Here is an 18135-nt window from a genome sequence, read left to right as displayed (position 1 = left end):
CACCTTCCCAATTCAGCTTTTGTACTGGTTTTCTCTCCCTGCCCGTTATCAGGCTGCTCTCTGCCCTGTCACAGCCACAAATGCAGCTGAACATCAGCACCACATTAAGCTATTTTCCCCCCACTGCCATTTCCTTGAGTGCCTTTCTCTTGCCAGTGTTTGCAGCAGGCAGAAGGAATGGTATAGAAGCTATTACTTTGCCTCTCTAAAACCATAGGACAGTTTTTGTACAAAGTTTACCCTCCCCAGACTGACTCATCTGTATTTAGCATCAGCTATCACAAGTATCAAGGCACACAGCTATGCAACGCTGTGTGGAACTGTGCTTCTAAGTAACAGGTCCACTAGTATTGGTTTTGCTATCAAGCTTTATACTAGTAACTTGCAAAAGATCAGGAGAGTGGATTCAGCATTTCTGAAATATCAATTGATAAGAATTAGTAATTCAATAAAAGAACTGATAATTCAATAAAAAGAATTGATAATAAAATACTTTCTAAAATACTATTTGGAGCAAGGCACTCTTTTTGCGAGTGCTCTTTGAGCACAGTGGCAAATTTCTCAATACAGAGCTACCAAATATTTTCAGAAGCCAGATGCTGAGAAGGTACCACGTTACTTAGCTTTGCTTGAATGCAAAAGCTGACAATCTGACATTTGTAGATTGATCTAAAGGCTTTGGTTTTTTGGATAAATTTGAGTCCTCCAATTTTTGCTCCTGATCCTTTTTTGCTTCTTCTTCATCAGCTGTGGGACGCTTTCGCTTTTTGTCTTCTGTTAAATCATTATCTGTTCCTCCTTTTGCTTTCTCAGTCCACACCTTTGAAGAAAGTACATCATTAAACAGAAAACTAAAAATTAGGCCACAAAACTCACCACTTTATTTTATATACCTTCTTTCTCTGATTATAAGGAAGCACTGAAATAATTCCTGTTATGAACTAATAAGGATCAAGTTATGAACAATTTCCTCACTTTCCTTTTTTGCAACAGCATTGTCCTTCAAAACTATACTTCATTTGAGCCTGTACATGAAACTGAAGCTCTCAATTGTCTTTCCAGATAAATAAGAAACCCAAAAGGCCTTAGAACAAATTTAAGCCCCAATGAATTAAGCCTGGCTACGTCACTTTGAACTCCTTTCCGCCTCTTTTGTTATTTCTTCATTGATTACATTTCTCTCACATGCCTCACTTTGGAAAAGCTGCTTTCTGCTATTACTTATTATTCACATAGTTTATATTTTCATAAAGTGTATGTCACAGATCATGGCCCAATTTAAAACTGAAGTCCATGAAGATGAAGAGTGTAATTTCAAGAAAAAATTCCTAACCGAAAATAACTAAGGGATTTCATGGGGGAAAAAAAATTCTCAAAAAAACCCCAGAAGTAGAGAATGCTTTCTTACCATTCTTTCTTCTGACGACAGCATTCTAAATCGACTCATGCCTTCTTTTATTACTTCTGCTTCATTCAGATCAGGATTATCTGTCAAAATGTTTGCTCTGTTCTCTTCTAGCCACATCTGGAATCCGGTCTTTGGTCTAAAACAAGCACAAAAAAATTTGTCCATTTAAGAAGGTTATAGGAAAACCATATCCCCCAAAACAACATTTCTAAACAACACCTAACTGGACTATTTTGTTCTTGAAATAAAAGACATATATAGCCAGCAGTTTGCTTTCTCCTATTGCAATATGCTTAAAGTCTTGCCTTGTCAGCATGTTCTAAGTCAAGCATTTTTTATTAAAACTGTGATATATATGGAGATTAACATTTCAGTTTTAGAATGACAAAGCATAATGGTTCTCTTCCTTTCTGACAGGGTCCCATCAACCTAAAAATAGAGCATACATATTAGCACGTTTCAGCTAATCCTTTTCACAATTCTCCTTGCCACTTGTTTTAGAACATTATCTGTAAAGGTTAATGAAAAGAATGCTAGTCCAAATTAATAATAATTACCTTCATCTTCCTCAGTTAAATGAAGTCTAAATGAAACATGATTATAATAATGCAAGTTTCATGAGGACTGGGATTGTTAGAAAATACATCTGCTCCAGAGGAACAAGACAGATTAGAGCCTTAGCTAAGAAGAGACATGCTTAGGTGATGTAAGTTTTTTGATTGTTTTCTTTTTCAAAAAATAACCATGCTAGTATAAAGCTTTTACACTTTCACATAAAATGCTTAGCTTTTAGACGTCCTTTGAGATTTGCTAGGGATGTTTAAACTTTAAGTATTTCTTACACTTGGAACTAGAACAGCAGCATGGTCTCATTTATCATTCAAAGGTCATTATCAGATGCATAAGCAGTATCAAGGCAAGAATCATTGCTTAGAGCCCTAAAATTACATCTTGCATTTTTCACTTATTATTCACTCACACATGTATTTGTCTCGGTCCAATGTGAAACTTCTACTTTGAATAACACTGCCATGGACACTGGGAAAGATTTAAAGAACAGAATGCTTTTCTCTGTTTTCACTGTGATTGTAATGTGGCAATTTTGAAAACCAACCAATGTTTCTTATGCAGGTTTGTTTGATAATATGCACAGTATAAGCAGCATTTTATGAAATTTCTGAAGCGAGTTCACAAACATGACAACTTGTGAGCTAACACTTTAATTTTGATGTTATGGTACTTCAGCCAGTCCAACATCTTCATAAATAAAATAGTTTTTGGACTTGCTATTCGATCAAAATTGGAATATGGCATTGAGATGCGAGTGACCACTCACCTTCTGTTTTCAGTGTTCTCCTGTGCAGTGACTTTGACATCACAGGACTCGTTTCCTGCTTTTTCTTCTCTTTCTTCCACTGTTTTTTCACTAGAGTTAGGTGTACGAGGCTGGAAGAAGGAGGCTGCTAAAGCCTATAGAAATTCAGTTTAAAAAAAAAAAAAAAAAAAAAAGGTAAGAACACCTCACTCTCAGACAACACATACCATGCAGCCTGACAGAAAACAAGCCTTTCCTAAAGACATAATAATCATTTGCATCAACACAGCATCTAAGCCATCCAATATCAGCACAGTAGATGTTTAGTAAACACTATTTAAAATAAAAGAAGAAGATTCAGTGCAGAATGCAATTTCTACAACTAAAAATTTAATTTGCTGGGTTTTGTGCTTTTTTAGTTTCTGCAGTATGCTTAAATGAACTTTGCCATCTAAGATGCTTTACTCAGTCAACAGGGTTTCATACTTGATAAAAGCTGGTAAAATTCAATTTCCTGTTCTTTGCTCACTGAAACAACATAAAAAGACTAGAAACATTACCTGCTTGGACTTGGGTTTGGGAATCAGAGGCTTTATAACTGGAGGGTTCTGCTTGTTTACAGCTCGATTGCTAGACAATGAAGTTTTCCTTGAGTATTTGCTCATAGTGTCTAGAACATTTGCTGAGGGGACCACTGTGTCCTTTCTGTTGGATGACACCTAGCAAAACAAACAGATAGACATTTTATTTATTTTCTGTCATATTCCCCTCCTCTGTCCCTCCAGGTATCTGTCATAGTTATATTGTAAACTTTAGATATAATAATCTCTTGTGATTTTCAGAGCACTGCAATCAAAGCAGCTGCAAAATTCTTACCTTAAAGGGATTCACCCGTCCTTGGCTGCTTGATGCAATTACAACTATTTAATAGGAAAGAACAAAGAATGTAAGAACATGTGCATGTGTGTACACACACATATATATAAATCTATGAAGCAATGTGCACATTTTAGAGGAGCAGATGAAACAACAGTAGCCTCACTTCCAAAGAACAAGGCTCATACTCATTTTGTGTGTTTCAGCCTCTGTTCATTGAAAATTGAAGAGGAGAACTATCAAAGGCATCAACTATTCCACACCAAAGAAAAAAGTTCTCACCAGGCTTTAAAGTGGTCAGATAAAGAGAAAGACACTTTAATAACCACATGAAAGTTATACTGTATGTGCCAAGCTATTATTAGTCATCAGAAATGCCACACAGGACCAACAGCTTTAAATACAAATCCACAGGAAGACCCAGTACTTCCTCCACTCCCAAATCCGTTTCCACTCCTATTATTCTTGCTGGAGGGAAGAAGCAAGAAGCAGCAAGAGCTCACATTCTGCCCCTGCCTGCTCAGACTCACAGTTCTACAGCAGAGTTACTAACTCTGCCTTGTAAGTGCAACCAATAAATATGCCTGTGATTAGTAAAACAAATCAATTGATCGTTGTTCTCGCTTTTCCCCTGTCCCAAAGAATGCCTTCATGACATAGCCGGGCAGACAACTGATTCAACATCTGGTACAGCTAAGGCAATCGGCATAGTGTAATGAAAACATCAACAGGCATAGGGAACCTCCTAAAAACGTGAGATCAACTATCAGTGCAAATTACCACTTGACAAGACTGTTACACACTACAGTTTAGTAGTAATGGGAAAACAGAGGATAAAACCAGGAGCAGGTATTGCGAAGCATGACAAAGTTCTCAGCCTGGAGTAAATGGAGGTTCACTCACCAGACTTCGGAGTAGTCACCTCTGCTGAAGTGACACCTTTGGAGAAAGGATTTGGCCCTTCAGAACAGAGAAAGGGGTACACATTTAAGTGCAATAAAACATAATAGCATAAATTGTTAAAAAAAAACCCAACCAAACAAAAACAAACAAAAAAGACAAGCCAGTTATAGTAAAGCAATCTATATTTTAAATCATGATTCTAATTTTCAAACTGTACATACCATTTTACAAAACCACCTGTTATCTTTACCCAGATTTAACTTAGAGAGTTGTATACTTATTCCCTAAACCTTAAACTTATTCCTTAAAATGTGCCCAGCAAACTACTTGTCTATTCACCTCCTGCAAGATCTGAGCGAAAACCAAAGTAACCGTTTCACAGGGTGACCCAGTTCATTAGAAATAGTATCAGACAACAGAAAAACACCCCAAGGATCCTTAAGTTACAGGACTAAGTACAATACATCAGCAAGCTGCCACAGAGCAGATGACATACACTCAACTTGGTTCTCTGAAACGACTGCAGGCACAGCCTGGAATTCGCACCTGCTCACTGAGTTAGGCACTACCACTCATCTCCCACAGGGAATTCCAGGTAACGGGAAGCTCAGGCAGGCGTTGCTGCAAGTCACCCTGTTATTCCTGCTACGTAGTTTTTCACATGTCAACATCCAAATAGGACAGATCAGGAACTACCAGACCTGTTCTAACTAGGTAGCAGAAAACCTAGTTCCTGCTACAGTTGCAGAGTTTCAAAACTCAGTGCAACAAAGGGAATTATTTTCTATTTACACAAATGGCTTCTAAATCAAACCTCCTGTACCTCACTTGTGGTACCCCTTGACAGGTGGTGTGCCTGTCTTCCTTAAATTTTATGTCAAAATAACAAAACAATAGACAGAAAACCTCGCTGTTCTCCTGTTCTCTGTGGCAGCTTGCTTATGCATTGTACTTAGTCCCGTAACTTAGGGACCCTTGGGGTGTTTTTCTGTTGTCTGATACTATTTCCTAGTTCTCCTGTTATCCTATAGACTGCTGAGTTATCCAAACTACAAGTTATCTGGGAATTTTCCAGAATTCCTTATTCAGGACACACCTAGATAACTTCCAGCCTATTCAGAGAATATATTTTTCTTACTCGGCTTATGCACTTCTGGTGTTTCTTCTACTTCGTCACAGGCATCAGTTTCCTCAGCATCTTCCATTTCTTGGTCCTGCTGAACGTTTCTGACTGGCAGCCGACTCCACTCCGTGGCAGAGTTGCTGTAACTAAATGGAAGGAATTCATCAGAAAGGAAGGGCTCACCAAATTCAGAAGGAAAACTGGAACAAAGGGAGGCTAACTTATTTATCTAATTAAGGAAATAAGAACAATAACATTTGGTATTTATTTGCATTATACCTCTGATTAAACTGTGATGATTACTAAAAAGAAAATAAAGATTCATTAACCACTTCAGTTCACCCTGAAACACCAAGCACAGTTGCCTGAAGTGGTACTCATGTAGTTTTAAGAAAGACCACACGCAGCTATGAAACTGTCCGAGATTCACGCTCAGCTAAAAGTACATGCACTGGCCTTCAAACAGCTCCGCACTCAAGAGCGAGCACCCGAACAGAAACAACAAACTTTTGCCACCTTTAAAGTGCATCACTATTGCTGCCAGAACACTTTGCCGCAAATACAAATGCAAACATAAAGCACCTTCTGTAATCTTTATTTAAAGACACATACCTCCAATATAATAAATTACTATTTTGCATACATGAATAAATACACAGGTGGTAACACGGATGCATATTTTCAGCCTGAAGCTTAAGGAGCGAGTTTTAATGTTTAATCACGTTATTCTCTAAATTCCCAGTATAGTAGTATGTACATTTCTTGCACTTCCCTCCTAATCTTTGCTGATTACTAAAATCTGTGTATACATAAGCAAAAGGTTAATTTCTTTCAACCAGAAAGTCAGTATTAGTTTAATCTGGCAGTACGAACAATGTAATGTTTGTGATGAATTTTAACCCTCAGAGTGGCTGAAGTCGCAGACATGGGATTACAGCTTCCATGAATGATCCAGAAGAACAAAGTAGAGCATTTGGAAAGGAATTTTAAATGTGCGGTTTCACAAAGACAAATAAGGGGAAGGCTACAGATAAGTTCAGGGACTTACCACTTCCCCTTACTTAAATAAGTTCCAAACTTCATACATAAAATCGCTATAGGAAGACGTTGCTTCTGACAAAACTTTAAGGCATTTTTTCTGCAACTATTTTCCTTACAGCTGTACCATCCAGAGGCCAAGCAAGAACATAGCTCTTCTGCATGGTCTATATTTTTTAAAAAACACACACATCTTTCACCTCATCATGCTTTACAAAGCAGACACAGGTGGGAGAGGAAAGGTAGGTAACACAGATGCAGAGAGGGAAAAAAAATGCACAGCAAACCTGTAGTATTTCCATAGTTCTGAAGAGCTAGGATTAATTAGGAGGGAATAAGACTAAATAGGATGCACTGGCATGGGGTACTGAAAGAGAGGAGAGCTGGAGGAAGATAAAATCCTTTTAAGATAGGTGTGGAATGAAGCGAGATAGAGAGACTGAGACAAAGAGAGAAAAAAAAAAAAAAAGTTGGAGTCAAATAACCAAACCAGCACAAGCTGGAGGAAAGGGGGGCGGGGAAGGAAGCAACCCAAACCAATTCTCATCAGAGCAACTTGGTATGGAGCCTGCTTTGCCTCTGAAGCCATTGAACACAGGCATACAGTAAGCAAGGAGCGTAGATACTCCCCTTTGTGTTAGTCTCCTGGTACTAATGAGTCCTCACAAGACATCAACAATAATGTACCATTTTTTTTAATGCACAATTTATAAAGTAGAGCAACACAAACTGTTACTTCATAACAAATACACTGCAAACTGTGGTCTAGAAAAGCGCATCAACTGGACCAAAAATGTTAATAGATGAGTAAAAATGTTCCCAGGTTTTTAATCACAGAAATTTGTGTTACCCAGCATTCAAGTGCTTTCGGAAATCCTCTTCCTCCTCTTCATCTTCCGGTGCTGTTGCCAACTCACTTGCTTTTTCTACAGCCATTTCACTAAGTCGCTGAGCTAAATTTAGTCTTCGAGAGCGAGAAGCATACTTGATAGCTAAATTCACAACGTTTTGTGTCATGAGGTCAGCAAGTTCCACACAACGAAATTCACGCTCCAGTTTACAAGAAAGCTGAAAGAAAAGAAGCCTTGAGAGTTACACACTTCAGTTACATAGCTTTCTCAAGACTCTAGGACCAGAATATAGTGGTCTTGGTGGAGTGAATGAATAAAGACAAACCACCAACAATCATGAGCTGTGTAGCAAAGAAAAAGCTTTTTTTTTTATTATTTTTTTTTATTTCTCCTTGCCACCCTTCATACTGATAAGCAATAACAATGCTAACTGCAGTCCACCTCTTACTGTAGTCTGCGAACTAGTGGGATTGCCAATCACTAGCCAGACTTCTAGTAAGAGGAATCACATCAAAATTTACATCAAATGCCATCAACTCCAAATAAAGTCTCAGGGATTCTTTCTGGGTTTTATTTATCTGTACTTACGGCAAACAGCTTCATTAAAAGTTCTTGCTGTTCTTTCACTGACTGACTTTTAGCATTTTCATCAAGCTCATAGCCATTTTTTGACAAGTAATCCACATGGTTGTGAAATACAACAGAACGCCAGTACTGTTCCTGAAAAAGGGAGAAAGATGCGTGGAGGAGGTCAGAGGGGGGAAAAGCAGCCTACAACTCAATGCCTAACAATTTACAACATATTTTGTTAACTTATTCTTAAATGTTTCTTTCATCTTATAAGGGTGAGGGGTAGACAATTCTCTTTAAATGCCTACTGAAGGAAAAACAGAGCACACTAACAGCCATCCATATAAAAACTGATCCAAACAGTGTCGCCCTCTATGTTAAATTCCATTTATATTACAGGCTTTCAGCAGGATGAGACCTACATGTTCACCAGCATGCTACCAGGACAGACAATTCTAGAACAAGTTGATTATTTTATCGTATAACTTCCAACCCACAGCAAATTGGAAGCACTCCAGAACAACTCACTAACTGTAGGAGTAATCATCATCTGTGAGGCAGGTAAACAGAAAATACAACTCTTGTTGTTCAGGGAAATACTAGTATGGCTATTAGACCAGGCTAGCTCTGTTACAAAATAATTATAAACTTATTCAAAACCAGTATGTTTTCATCAGATGTATTGGAATATTCTGTTTGTTCATTATTGAAACTTTTTATCTACACTTCCATCAAAGAGAATAAATTTCAAATAGTATTAAACTGTCTCTAAGGTTGAGGTTAGAATTTTATGTTTGTTTCCATTTTGTGCACTACAGCTGAACACCACAAGATTGAAATATTTAAAGCTATAAAAAATTGAATAATAAATACAGATATTCTTCTAGAAGTTCTCCACAGGTACATCTTACTTCAACCAGCCTCTACTTAAGAAAATAAGTCAAACCTGAAGGCCTATGTTTTCACAGTGATTATATGAATTTGAGCACTTAGTACATCTTTCAAAAAAAAAAAAAAAAAAAAAAAAAAGCCTTCCAGCAATTTTGTTATGCTTAAATTATTAAAAACCAGGCACCTTCAAGAGGGTCTTGATTTGGATCCCAAGATGTGGTGCTTCCTAGAACACTAATCACTACCCACTAAAAAAATGAAAAAAGAGGGGTAGAAAGCCTTCATTGGTCAGAAAGAGATTATGTGTAAATATAACCTTGCATCAGCTCTAACAGCTTTATTTTGTATTCTTCTAGAAAGAGTTATGAACCAAACCAAACCCGAAAAGCTACCCAAAACACTGAACCCAAATAACCTCCTTAGCCACATGTCTTACTCGGAGTTTGTACTACCCTCTTTCATAGTAGAGATGATTAACAGGAATCTTGTATAACCCCTACTATGGGGACATCTGAGACTATCAGCTGTGGACTCAACACCATTCCATACCTCCATCTGTCCCTTTTCTGTTGTAACTTGACAGTAAGGAAGTTGAAAAGATAATATTGCCACAGCAGGCCGTGGTAGCGTAGGAGGGAATCGGGCTCCTTTACAAGGAATACACCTGTGCAAGGGAAACAAGAAACACATACAATCCCCGTCACCTACAGTCACCAGTTGTTCTACATCTAAATCATGTCTCCTAAGAAGCAAGATACTTTAAGAGGATTTGTTCTTTAAAAAGTAGTAATTAAATTACTGACTTATATATAGCAATATGTAAGATTGCATTATAAAGGGTTATTTTTACATTGCAACCAATAAAAGATTTTAAAACCAGCAAAGAACATGCTGCTCTTGTTCACACCAGAAACTCCAAATGTGGCACATAACAGACGTAGATCGATCTCTCACACAACACACAATTTAACAGCTACTACAAAATGCAAATGCAATTTATTAAAATCAGAAACTACTGAACAACTGAAAGCCACTGGAAAAGAGCAGACACGTCTACATTTATTTTGATGAGGTGTTTTGGACTTCATGAGGAGAATGCTGTGGTCAGACACGCACAAGAAAAAAAAACGGGGGGGGGGGGGGAAGCGGGGTGAAACAGATAAGCATACACTAAAAGCATAGGCTTACTGTTTCATTACATTTAAACTAGTACTTTCTGGTAATAATAATCACTTAAGCAAAACATTGACTGGGGAAGAGCTGTATTTCCAGCAGCACCAATGCAGCATTAACAAAAGCGTCTGGTTTTATAAGCTGCTGTTTCAGACACAAGAAAAAAAAAAAAAAAAAAAAAAAACGAACAGGAAGCATTAGTATCTGTGTTAATTAAGGCATATGGTGTTTCTACAACAACCCTCCCCCTTTCTTATCTTTAATATGCTAGTGGCTTCAAATAAAATGTTCTTTGCAACTTAGCAGCACTTTTTCTTGGAGTAAAGGAAAAAAAAAAACACTCATGATGACAGACTCATAGTTGACCATCTCATCAATGTGATGTGTCCTGCACATTTTTGGTGAATTTTCTGGAGGCTAACATTAAGTAATGATTCGGAGGAAGAAACAGACAGTGAATTGACATTTACCAGTGATAGCAAATTATCCCCCTTATTACAAAAAACAGAGGATTACAAAGAACGTCACGTGAATTGAAATAAAATGCAGTCTCCAAACAACCTCTACAATTGTGCATGACTGGCAAAGTAAAAGAGCCTAAGTTTCAATAAAATACATGAGCTGATGGATTCTGCCCTGGTAGGAAAAGGACACAAATCACTGAATAAAGAGGACTACAAACAAAGCTTAGCAACTAAAGGTCTAGGAGGCTTGTTACAATAAAGAGAAACAGAGTTATTTAGACATCACCATTATCGCATTTTATAAAGTAATATCTAACTCTCAGCTAAATGTTTGAGCAATTTTACATACAAAAATGTTCTTCATGTCCACAATTTAAATATTCATATAATAACAGACAGTCCCGATTCTTCTCTGCCTAATGATGTAGATTAGTTACAGGGTTGGATTCTTCTCTAAGGTACAAAAGGGGAAAACATACTTAAGAGGGGGGAAAAAAAGAACCAAACACAAAGAGAAACCAACCAAATAAACAAACAAATAAAAAAAAAAAAAAAAAACACCACCAAACACAAACCCAACCTCCCTAAACCGATCAACAGCAGAAGCAGATTCCTAACAGAAACCATGACTTTTTAGTAGGTTTCTCTGGCAAAAAGCAGTCTTATGAATGTGTCTGCATCAGAGATGTGATTTCATATCAAAGTGCAAACGCCTGCTAGCCAAGGCAAAAAGCCATACTCAGTTACACATTATAAGACTCCAATGAGTTTATTCAAAACCAATTTAGTAATGAAACGCCCATGCAGAATTCAATTTATGAACTAGATCATTTACTGCGCACATTTACTAGCCACCTGTTTTAGTAAAAGTTGTTTCCAATCTCTCACAGTAAGAAGTGCTCTATAAATTAAGACAAACAGAACATTTCCTTGTGAAATATCTGACCTGAGCTGCTGGGGATTTTCGTGGATGCCAACTACCCAATAATGATCAGATTTGCCTTTGCAATGCTCTCTCGTGTTACACACTGGAATCCAAGTGTTCCCAAGTCCTCGGTTCAACATCCGCACAATTCCCTCAGAATCCACATAACACGGGGTACCTGTTTGTTACAAATTAAAACAATTATTCTGACAGGCAACTAATTTCAACGCAAGTAAGCTTGAGCTGGTGGATACTGCTGGGAAAGAATAGTTTGCGTATGTCAAATACAATGTCCTCTCACCCAAGCAGTACAAACTAGCTGGGAAAAAATAGTTTCCTTAGAAAGATGCGCCACCTTGTGACAGTCAACACTACTGCTAGTTAACCGACAAGTTCAAATTTAAAACATTTTACGAAGAAATCAAATTCATACTCCTTGGGTAGATTCCCAAAGAAAATTAGCTATTTTACAATTACTTTTTCTGGTTATCATAAAAAAATCCTCCCAAGCTACCAACTTTTTTGAGGGGTCTTTGTGGAAATACTTGAACATGCCTATTATGGTGTACTAATGCAGATTATTTCTTCTTGCTGACCAGGGCAACCAATCGGGAAAATAAGTTATGATAACATTCCAGTGTATTCTGTTCAGACTGGAAACATATTAAAGATTTCTAATTAATATATTGAAAGACTATAAAACTAGACTTTTGTTTAGCATTGAGCAGATTGAAAAAAAAAAAAGTCTGAGTCCCAAGATCACCATTATTAAAAGGGCATTAATTAGCCAACCCCCCCCTCCAAAATTCCCCCAATATTGTCAAGATTTCTCAGTGTCACTCATGCAGGTATTCATACCTTCTGCGGAGAATCCAACCCATATCAAATAGGATTTCTTAGTAAGAGAAAGAGGGTCTCCATGCAAAATTTGTTTTTTCTTTTTTCCTAGCTCCATCAGCTGTACTCCAAGGCACTGGTCCCCATCAAACCCAGTACCTAGGAAGAAGTTGTTCAATGACTATGTTAAGAAAGGAAAGAATTGTCTTGTCTCTTGGCCAAATTTAAGTTTTGAATCAAAAACTAATTCTAATGCAGGTTAATCCATGAATACCACTGTCAGACAAAGAACTATTTGTCATTTTGGACATACGAAGCACGCATAACAACTACTTCCTTGCTTTCCGATAGCAATTCATTCTGGCATATCTGAAACCCAAGTTTAATCTATTAATATCACTGTTATAAAATTCTCCCCTTCCCCACAGCTCAATCTAGGCATCCCAATGTAAAATGTAGGCTTTGCTGTCAGAAGTCAAAGATCTGTGGGTTGTGACAGCAAAAATCATCAAGAAGAGAAGAAGAAGAAAATACTTCTGGTGACTACATACAAATTAACTGGTGTTTGAAGCCAGTAATAGATGAGGATTGAAAACATAACCCCAGTTCAAAAAAGACAAAAGGGAGAAAACTACCTCTGTGATAGATAATCATCAATTGCTCTCCGTGTCCTGCCATAGACACCACTGGACCTGGGAGACTGAAGATCTCTTTTTGAACTCCTCCAACTGTAAACACACGAACTAGCAAGGCACTAGTGGCACAAGCAGCCCAGCCTTGACCTAGACAGATAGCCTCAATGTCTTCATCCTTTGGCATGTCTACCGTCCACTCCTTGTTTGCATCCCATGAGCTAAAATGAATGCAGTGGAGCTTGCTAAAGCAGAGACAAAGAACAATGGTCAAATACCTCAACACAAAGAAAAATAAAATATCTGAAAAAAACACCAATATATTACGTTTTTATCAGAGACCTGGAATCTGTGATGGTCATAGAAAGGAACTACATATTACAAGTGGTCATTTGCAAAGGTGTTACTCTGATTATTCAAGAACTGAAGAGTCAATTCGACCTCCAGCACTGCAGATTTAGAGCCTCTAAAGCCTGCCGCAGAGACAGTTTAGAGGTCTTTCAGGGAGATTTTTTAGTTGGAAACAGGTAAGTGTCCGGCTTAAGTAACATTAATAGGAACTTAAGGTGCTCGGTACCCCTGAATATCAGCACACATTTCAAGTCAGTCATATTATGCTATCTTTCAAAGGGAAAAAAATTAGGAACTTCAGTTCTGTCATGTTAATAATTGAAAACTGCCCACAACCAATTCACAGATGCCGCAGCTTTTGATAGATTACCCACTTCAACTGAGGGAAAAAAAAAAAAAAAAAATCGAAATTTTCAGATATAGACAACCAATACATACAAATAATCATTTTAAAGGGAAAGGATGCTTTTCAGCTTATCACAATGCTGTATGTGTGAAAATAAGAAAGTTCTTTCTTTAAGATATTTCCACAGAAACTGGCAATAAAATATTGTTGCTATTGTTCTTAAATGCAAGAACAGAGTCTAGCCGGCCAAGCTGCTTAAATCTTTTTATGGTTTTCATAAACTTGTGTTCTTCACACTTATAATTCTTTGGGTATCTCCAAATATGTCTCCTTAGCAACAGTGTGAAAAGAAATAGCATAGACCTTATGATTTATCTTTGATCTGAGCAGACTGAAAAACTATTGTTCATGTTTACAATTTCCTTTGAGCTAGCAATGCATGAAGTTTCAAGAATATATATATTTGAAAAAGGGATTAAAAAAAAAAAAACTCAAGAAACGAAATACATCTTTCAATATTCTTGAAGTCTTCAAGTGGGTAGGTGTGAAAAACCTCCTCAAAAGCAGTCCCATAAATAAAAACATTATCAAAAGCCAAAAATCTCAAACAGTGATAGAAGCTGAAATTAAAAGCTGAAATATTTGAAACAAGATAAGTGTAATCCCATACTATAGATTTTGCAGGGCAAGGCTATGACTTACCTCGTAAGTTCCTCTGTACTCTCACAGGCTAGTAAAATAGCTTCAGTAGAGAGGTCAGCCATCGTGTGATTCAGAGAGTTTGGCAGGTGTGTTGCATGATGTATGGAGGTATCATGAAATTCTACATCTATAGCATTGTCTTGCTCATCATTGTAACAGCGAATGATACCAACTGAATTCCATACCTATTAAAAGAAATCGCCCGAAAAAAATCAAGCATGTTGACTGCCCTAAACCAGCTTGCTATAACTTTCTCATCTGAAATGACAGTAGGTGGGAAGGCTGGAGGAAGACTGAAGGCTTGTGTAGTCAGGACTTGTAGTTTCTAAAGTATCTGAATTAGGCAGAAACTAGTTTCATCTTCATTGCTTAGCCATCTTTCTCCTTATAAAATCAAACGTGAAGAACTTGCAGTTAGAAAGAAATAGTGTGTGATTAATGTACAAGTCTTAACCGCACAAAAATATCCACAACTTCTGGCTAAAAAAAGAATTAAAAAAAAAAAAAAAAAAAAGACTCGCTAGAATTCAATAGCACACATACAAACCGTATAGCTTTCTTTTGTCTTAAAGCCAAGCATTTATTTCTACATCAAAAGCAACTGAAATATAAAGCCTAACATTATCCAGTCTTTGCATTAACACAAAGCTACTTTCTACCATTTAGCTTCACATCGTGAATAATTAAAAAGAAAATATATCAAAAATCTTGGAAAAGATTAGATTAAAACACAGCAAGAACTAAACAATATTAATAAAGCAACTAGATCTACATTACCACACAGCAGTGAGATTTACCATGAAACGATGCATGAGATGCGCAGGAGTGGAGCCAGACTGAAACGGCTTTTGCTTGGGGGTTGGCATTGGCCCATCATAGAAAGGCTGTTGTGTAGATGACGGTGGTAAAGCTGGAAAGCCATCAGTCTGATCATTGTCATCATCATCCTTTTCAAGAAGATTGGAATTAGCTTTTATCATCCCAATATCTAGAAGGTTAAAAAAAAAATTACATCTTACATATATTATTATGACAAAATATAGGTAAAAGATTTAAAACAGTCAAGATTTCTCTGCAAAAATAAGTCAGAATATATCCGAGTAGAGGATGCTAAGACATCATCCCAGTAACAGCACTGAAGAGCTCTGGAAGATCAGTTAATTCTGTACCTAGTGAGTTATCATCATCATCAATTACTGCTCGTCTCAGATGGACTGAAGTTGGCATAAGGTCATCATCATCATCACCATCATCTTCATTAGCTCCTGCCTTTGGGGAAGACTGTGGTTCAATCATATCTCCATTTAAATCGTCGTCATCTTCTCCATCAAAGAGATCATTGTAATCTTTTGTCACTGTACTGGCAACCTAAAACCAGATAAACAATTATCATAAAACTTCTTTTGGACATGGAATTCAAAGAATGAATTAACAACACGAGGGAACTTCCAAGACACAATACAGAATGTTCAATATAATTTGGTAACCTAAATAATCATGTTAATTTAAGAAACAACTGGTACTGATCACCTTGTCATTTGATTTCTTTCCATCACCAACATTTTCCCACAACCCCAGATTTCCTTCAGTATCTGTATAAGCGATTTGCCTATATTTGGGGTGCCATGCCAGTCCACAAATCGAGTAATTTTTCTCATGCTTCATCCTAAAAAGAATATTAAAACAATGGATTTTTAGTAAGCTTCTCAGGGCAGAAACCTCCCCAAAAGTTATTGAAAAAGTGGCAATATTTACTAGTATTAGAAAGTGATGTTACACTGATATTACACATAATAAAATAATTAATAGGTCACCTTTAGCATAAACAGCTACTACTAAAAAAATACAGGTCTTCCTTTTCTACGGAGGAAATCATTTAAGCTTTAAAAATCAAACAGAATAATGTTCTTAAAACAACAGCTTCCTGATACATGTAGAAAAGACGAAGTAATTCCCCAGCAGTCATACATTCCAGAACCATCCAGTTATAAAAAGAACGTTCAGTTGTTTCTCTTGTACCAAACTGATGAGTTAATACTCTATCTTTTCCACCCTTTATTCTCACAAAAAATCCCCCTATTAATTATTTACATAATCTATCTTTAATTCTTAACATAGGCGTTACAGTAACAATCATGTTTCTTACCCAAAATATTCAGACAGATAAATCATCCCTTCTCCTTTACCTCACTTAATCATACTTTTTTTTTTTTTTTTTTTTGAGAGAGAGAGAGAGAGAGAGAGAGAGAGAGAGAGAGAGAGAGAGAGAGAGAGAGAGAGAGATGCTTTAACTAACGAAGATAAAGTGCAATTTGTCAGTTTGTCATTTTTTGCCTACAGGTGGGGATGGCTGGCTGATCTATCTGTATTTCCCTCTCTCTTTAGAAAATACATCTTACTGCCAATGATCTTGGGGTTTGGGATGCGAGGAAGATTTGTTTCCATCAAACCTATCCTTTAATCAACTATTAGATTATAAAGTAATAAAAGATATTTGCACACAGAAAACTAGACTATGGAATTTGCACAAAATCCACATTTGTGTTCCCTCCGTATTCTACTTCTAAGAATGAAATGTTGAGATCCTTCTAGCTATGCAGAAAGGAAAACAGTGTATCACAGGAATCTGAACGCGCTTCTGTGCACACTGGATATGGCGGGGGAAGGCAAAACAATACCATGTTTCTACCTACCACCAACAGTTTGTGGAAGCTGCTTCCTTGTAGAACACAGAAATTATATGGCAGCCTTTGAATTCCCTTCAGCATAAGAACTGCAGTAATAGCGCATCTCACTGGGGTCGCACAAGAGAAGAGCCCTCCTCTTGCTCCCTTTGTTCAAGCCTAGACTGAGCGGTGGCCCTGCCTCCCAGCATCACCCAGCTCTGACACAGCTTATTTGACCTGCATGCTTCGGTTCCTTCCCTGTGCATGTGGCTCCCAGTCCCACCAGCTGGGAGACCATCCGTGAGGCCAGGTAAATGGGATTCTTCAATCTGAGCGTTCAAACCCTGCCTCCTGGGGTGCTCGCTTTCAATGGAACAGTCGCAGAAAACTTACAGATTTGCCCCGTGAACCTTAAGGCTTTTCAAGAGGCAGTGTTCTACATTTGCACAAATAAGTTTTACAGAAAAGATAACAAAATTCTATTTCAAGAAAAACTATGTACTTAGGGATTTATGGAACAACACCTGATACCTCTCTATGCACTCCTGGGTGTCCACATTCCACACCACTATACTCCCATCCACACTTCCAGCTGCCAAATACTGCCCACAAGGAGACCAGGCCACAACATTCAAGGGCTAAGGAAAAAATAAAAAAGAGGAAAAAAAAAATTAGCAATGCATACACAGCATTCGTATTCTGGAGCTTAAAACAGATGGACATTCTGGAAAAAAAAAAATAAATATAATAATAATTATGATCTTTAGCAAATCACATCCAGCCTTCTGTAGTAGAGCTGGCTTTAGGTAGTTCCCTGCAAGAACCATTCTTTAAAGACAGCACACTTCTTTTCTCCCGAGAACGTCCATCTTCTGTCATCAAACACTGCCATAAGGTCAAAACCTGATTCTAGACATGTAGACAGAAGCATAGTATATTTTGCAAACTCAGCACTAAACATAGCTTTATTTATTTTGAACCTAGTGCAGTTCCATAAATTCAAATCCAAGACTGTGTGTTCTGTGTCTTAATAACACTAGGAAAGCGGTCCTCTTTAACCCAAA

General features: G+C 37.4%; 1 protein-coding gene across 1 annotated transcript in view; it reads right to left on the bottom strand.

Moving 5' to 3' along the window:
• Positions 1–543: 543 nt before the first annotated feature.
• Positions 544–18135, bottom strand: part of WDHD1 (WD repeat and HMG-box DNA binding protein 1) — a gene marked incomplete at its 5' end in the record, with an annotated part of 29966 nt that continues 12374 nt past the window's right edge. The window contains 18 exons of the mRNA XM_082485003.1: positions 544–820; positions 1409–1544; positions 2745–2878; positions 3284–3442; positions 3600–3643; positions 4503–4559; positions 5641–5771; positions 7514–7731; positions 8103–8234; positions 9525–9639; positions 11559–11715; positions 12396–12533; positions 13010–13251; positions 14406–14590; positions 15203–15393; positions 15575–15773; positions 15936–16071; positions 17603–17709. Coding sequence (XP_082341129.1) covers positions 620–820; positions 1409–1544; positions 2745–2878; positions 3284–3442; positions 3600–3643; positions 4503–4559; positions 5641–5771; positions 7514–7731; positions 8103–8234; positions 9525–9639; positions 11559–11715; positions 12396–12533; positions 13010–13251; positions 14406–14590; positions 15203–15393; positions 15575–15773; positions 15936–16071; positions 17603–17709 — 2682 coding nt within the window. The 3' untranslated portion in view covers positions 544–619. The remainder of the gene's footprint in view (positions 821–1408; positions 1545–2744; positions 2879–3283; positions 3443–3599; positions 3644–4502; positions 4560–5640; positions 5772–7513; positions 7732–8102; positions 8235–9524; positions 9640–11558; positions 11716–12395; positions 12534–13009; positions 13252–14405; positions 14591–15202; positions 15394–15574; positions 15774–15935; positions 16072–17602; positions 17710–18135) is intronic.

This window comes from Vanellus vanellus (assembly GCF_965231255.1).
Source record: "Vanellus vanellus genome assembly, chromosome: 6".
NCBI lineage: Eukaryota > Metazoa > Chordata > Aves > Charadriiformes > Charadriidae > Vanellus > Vanellus vanellus.
This window is presented reverse-complemented; position numbering and strand designations above follow the sequence as displayed.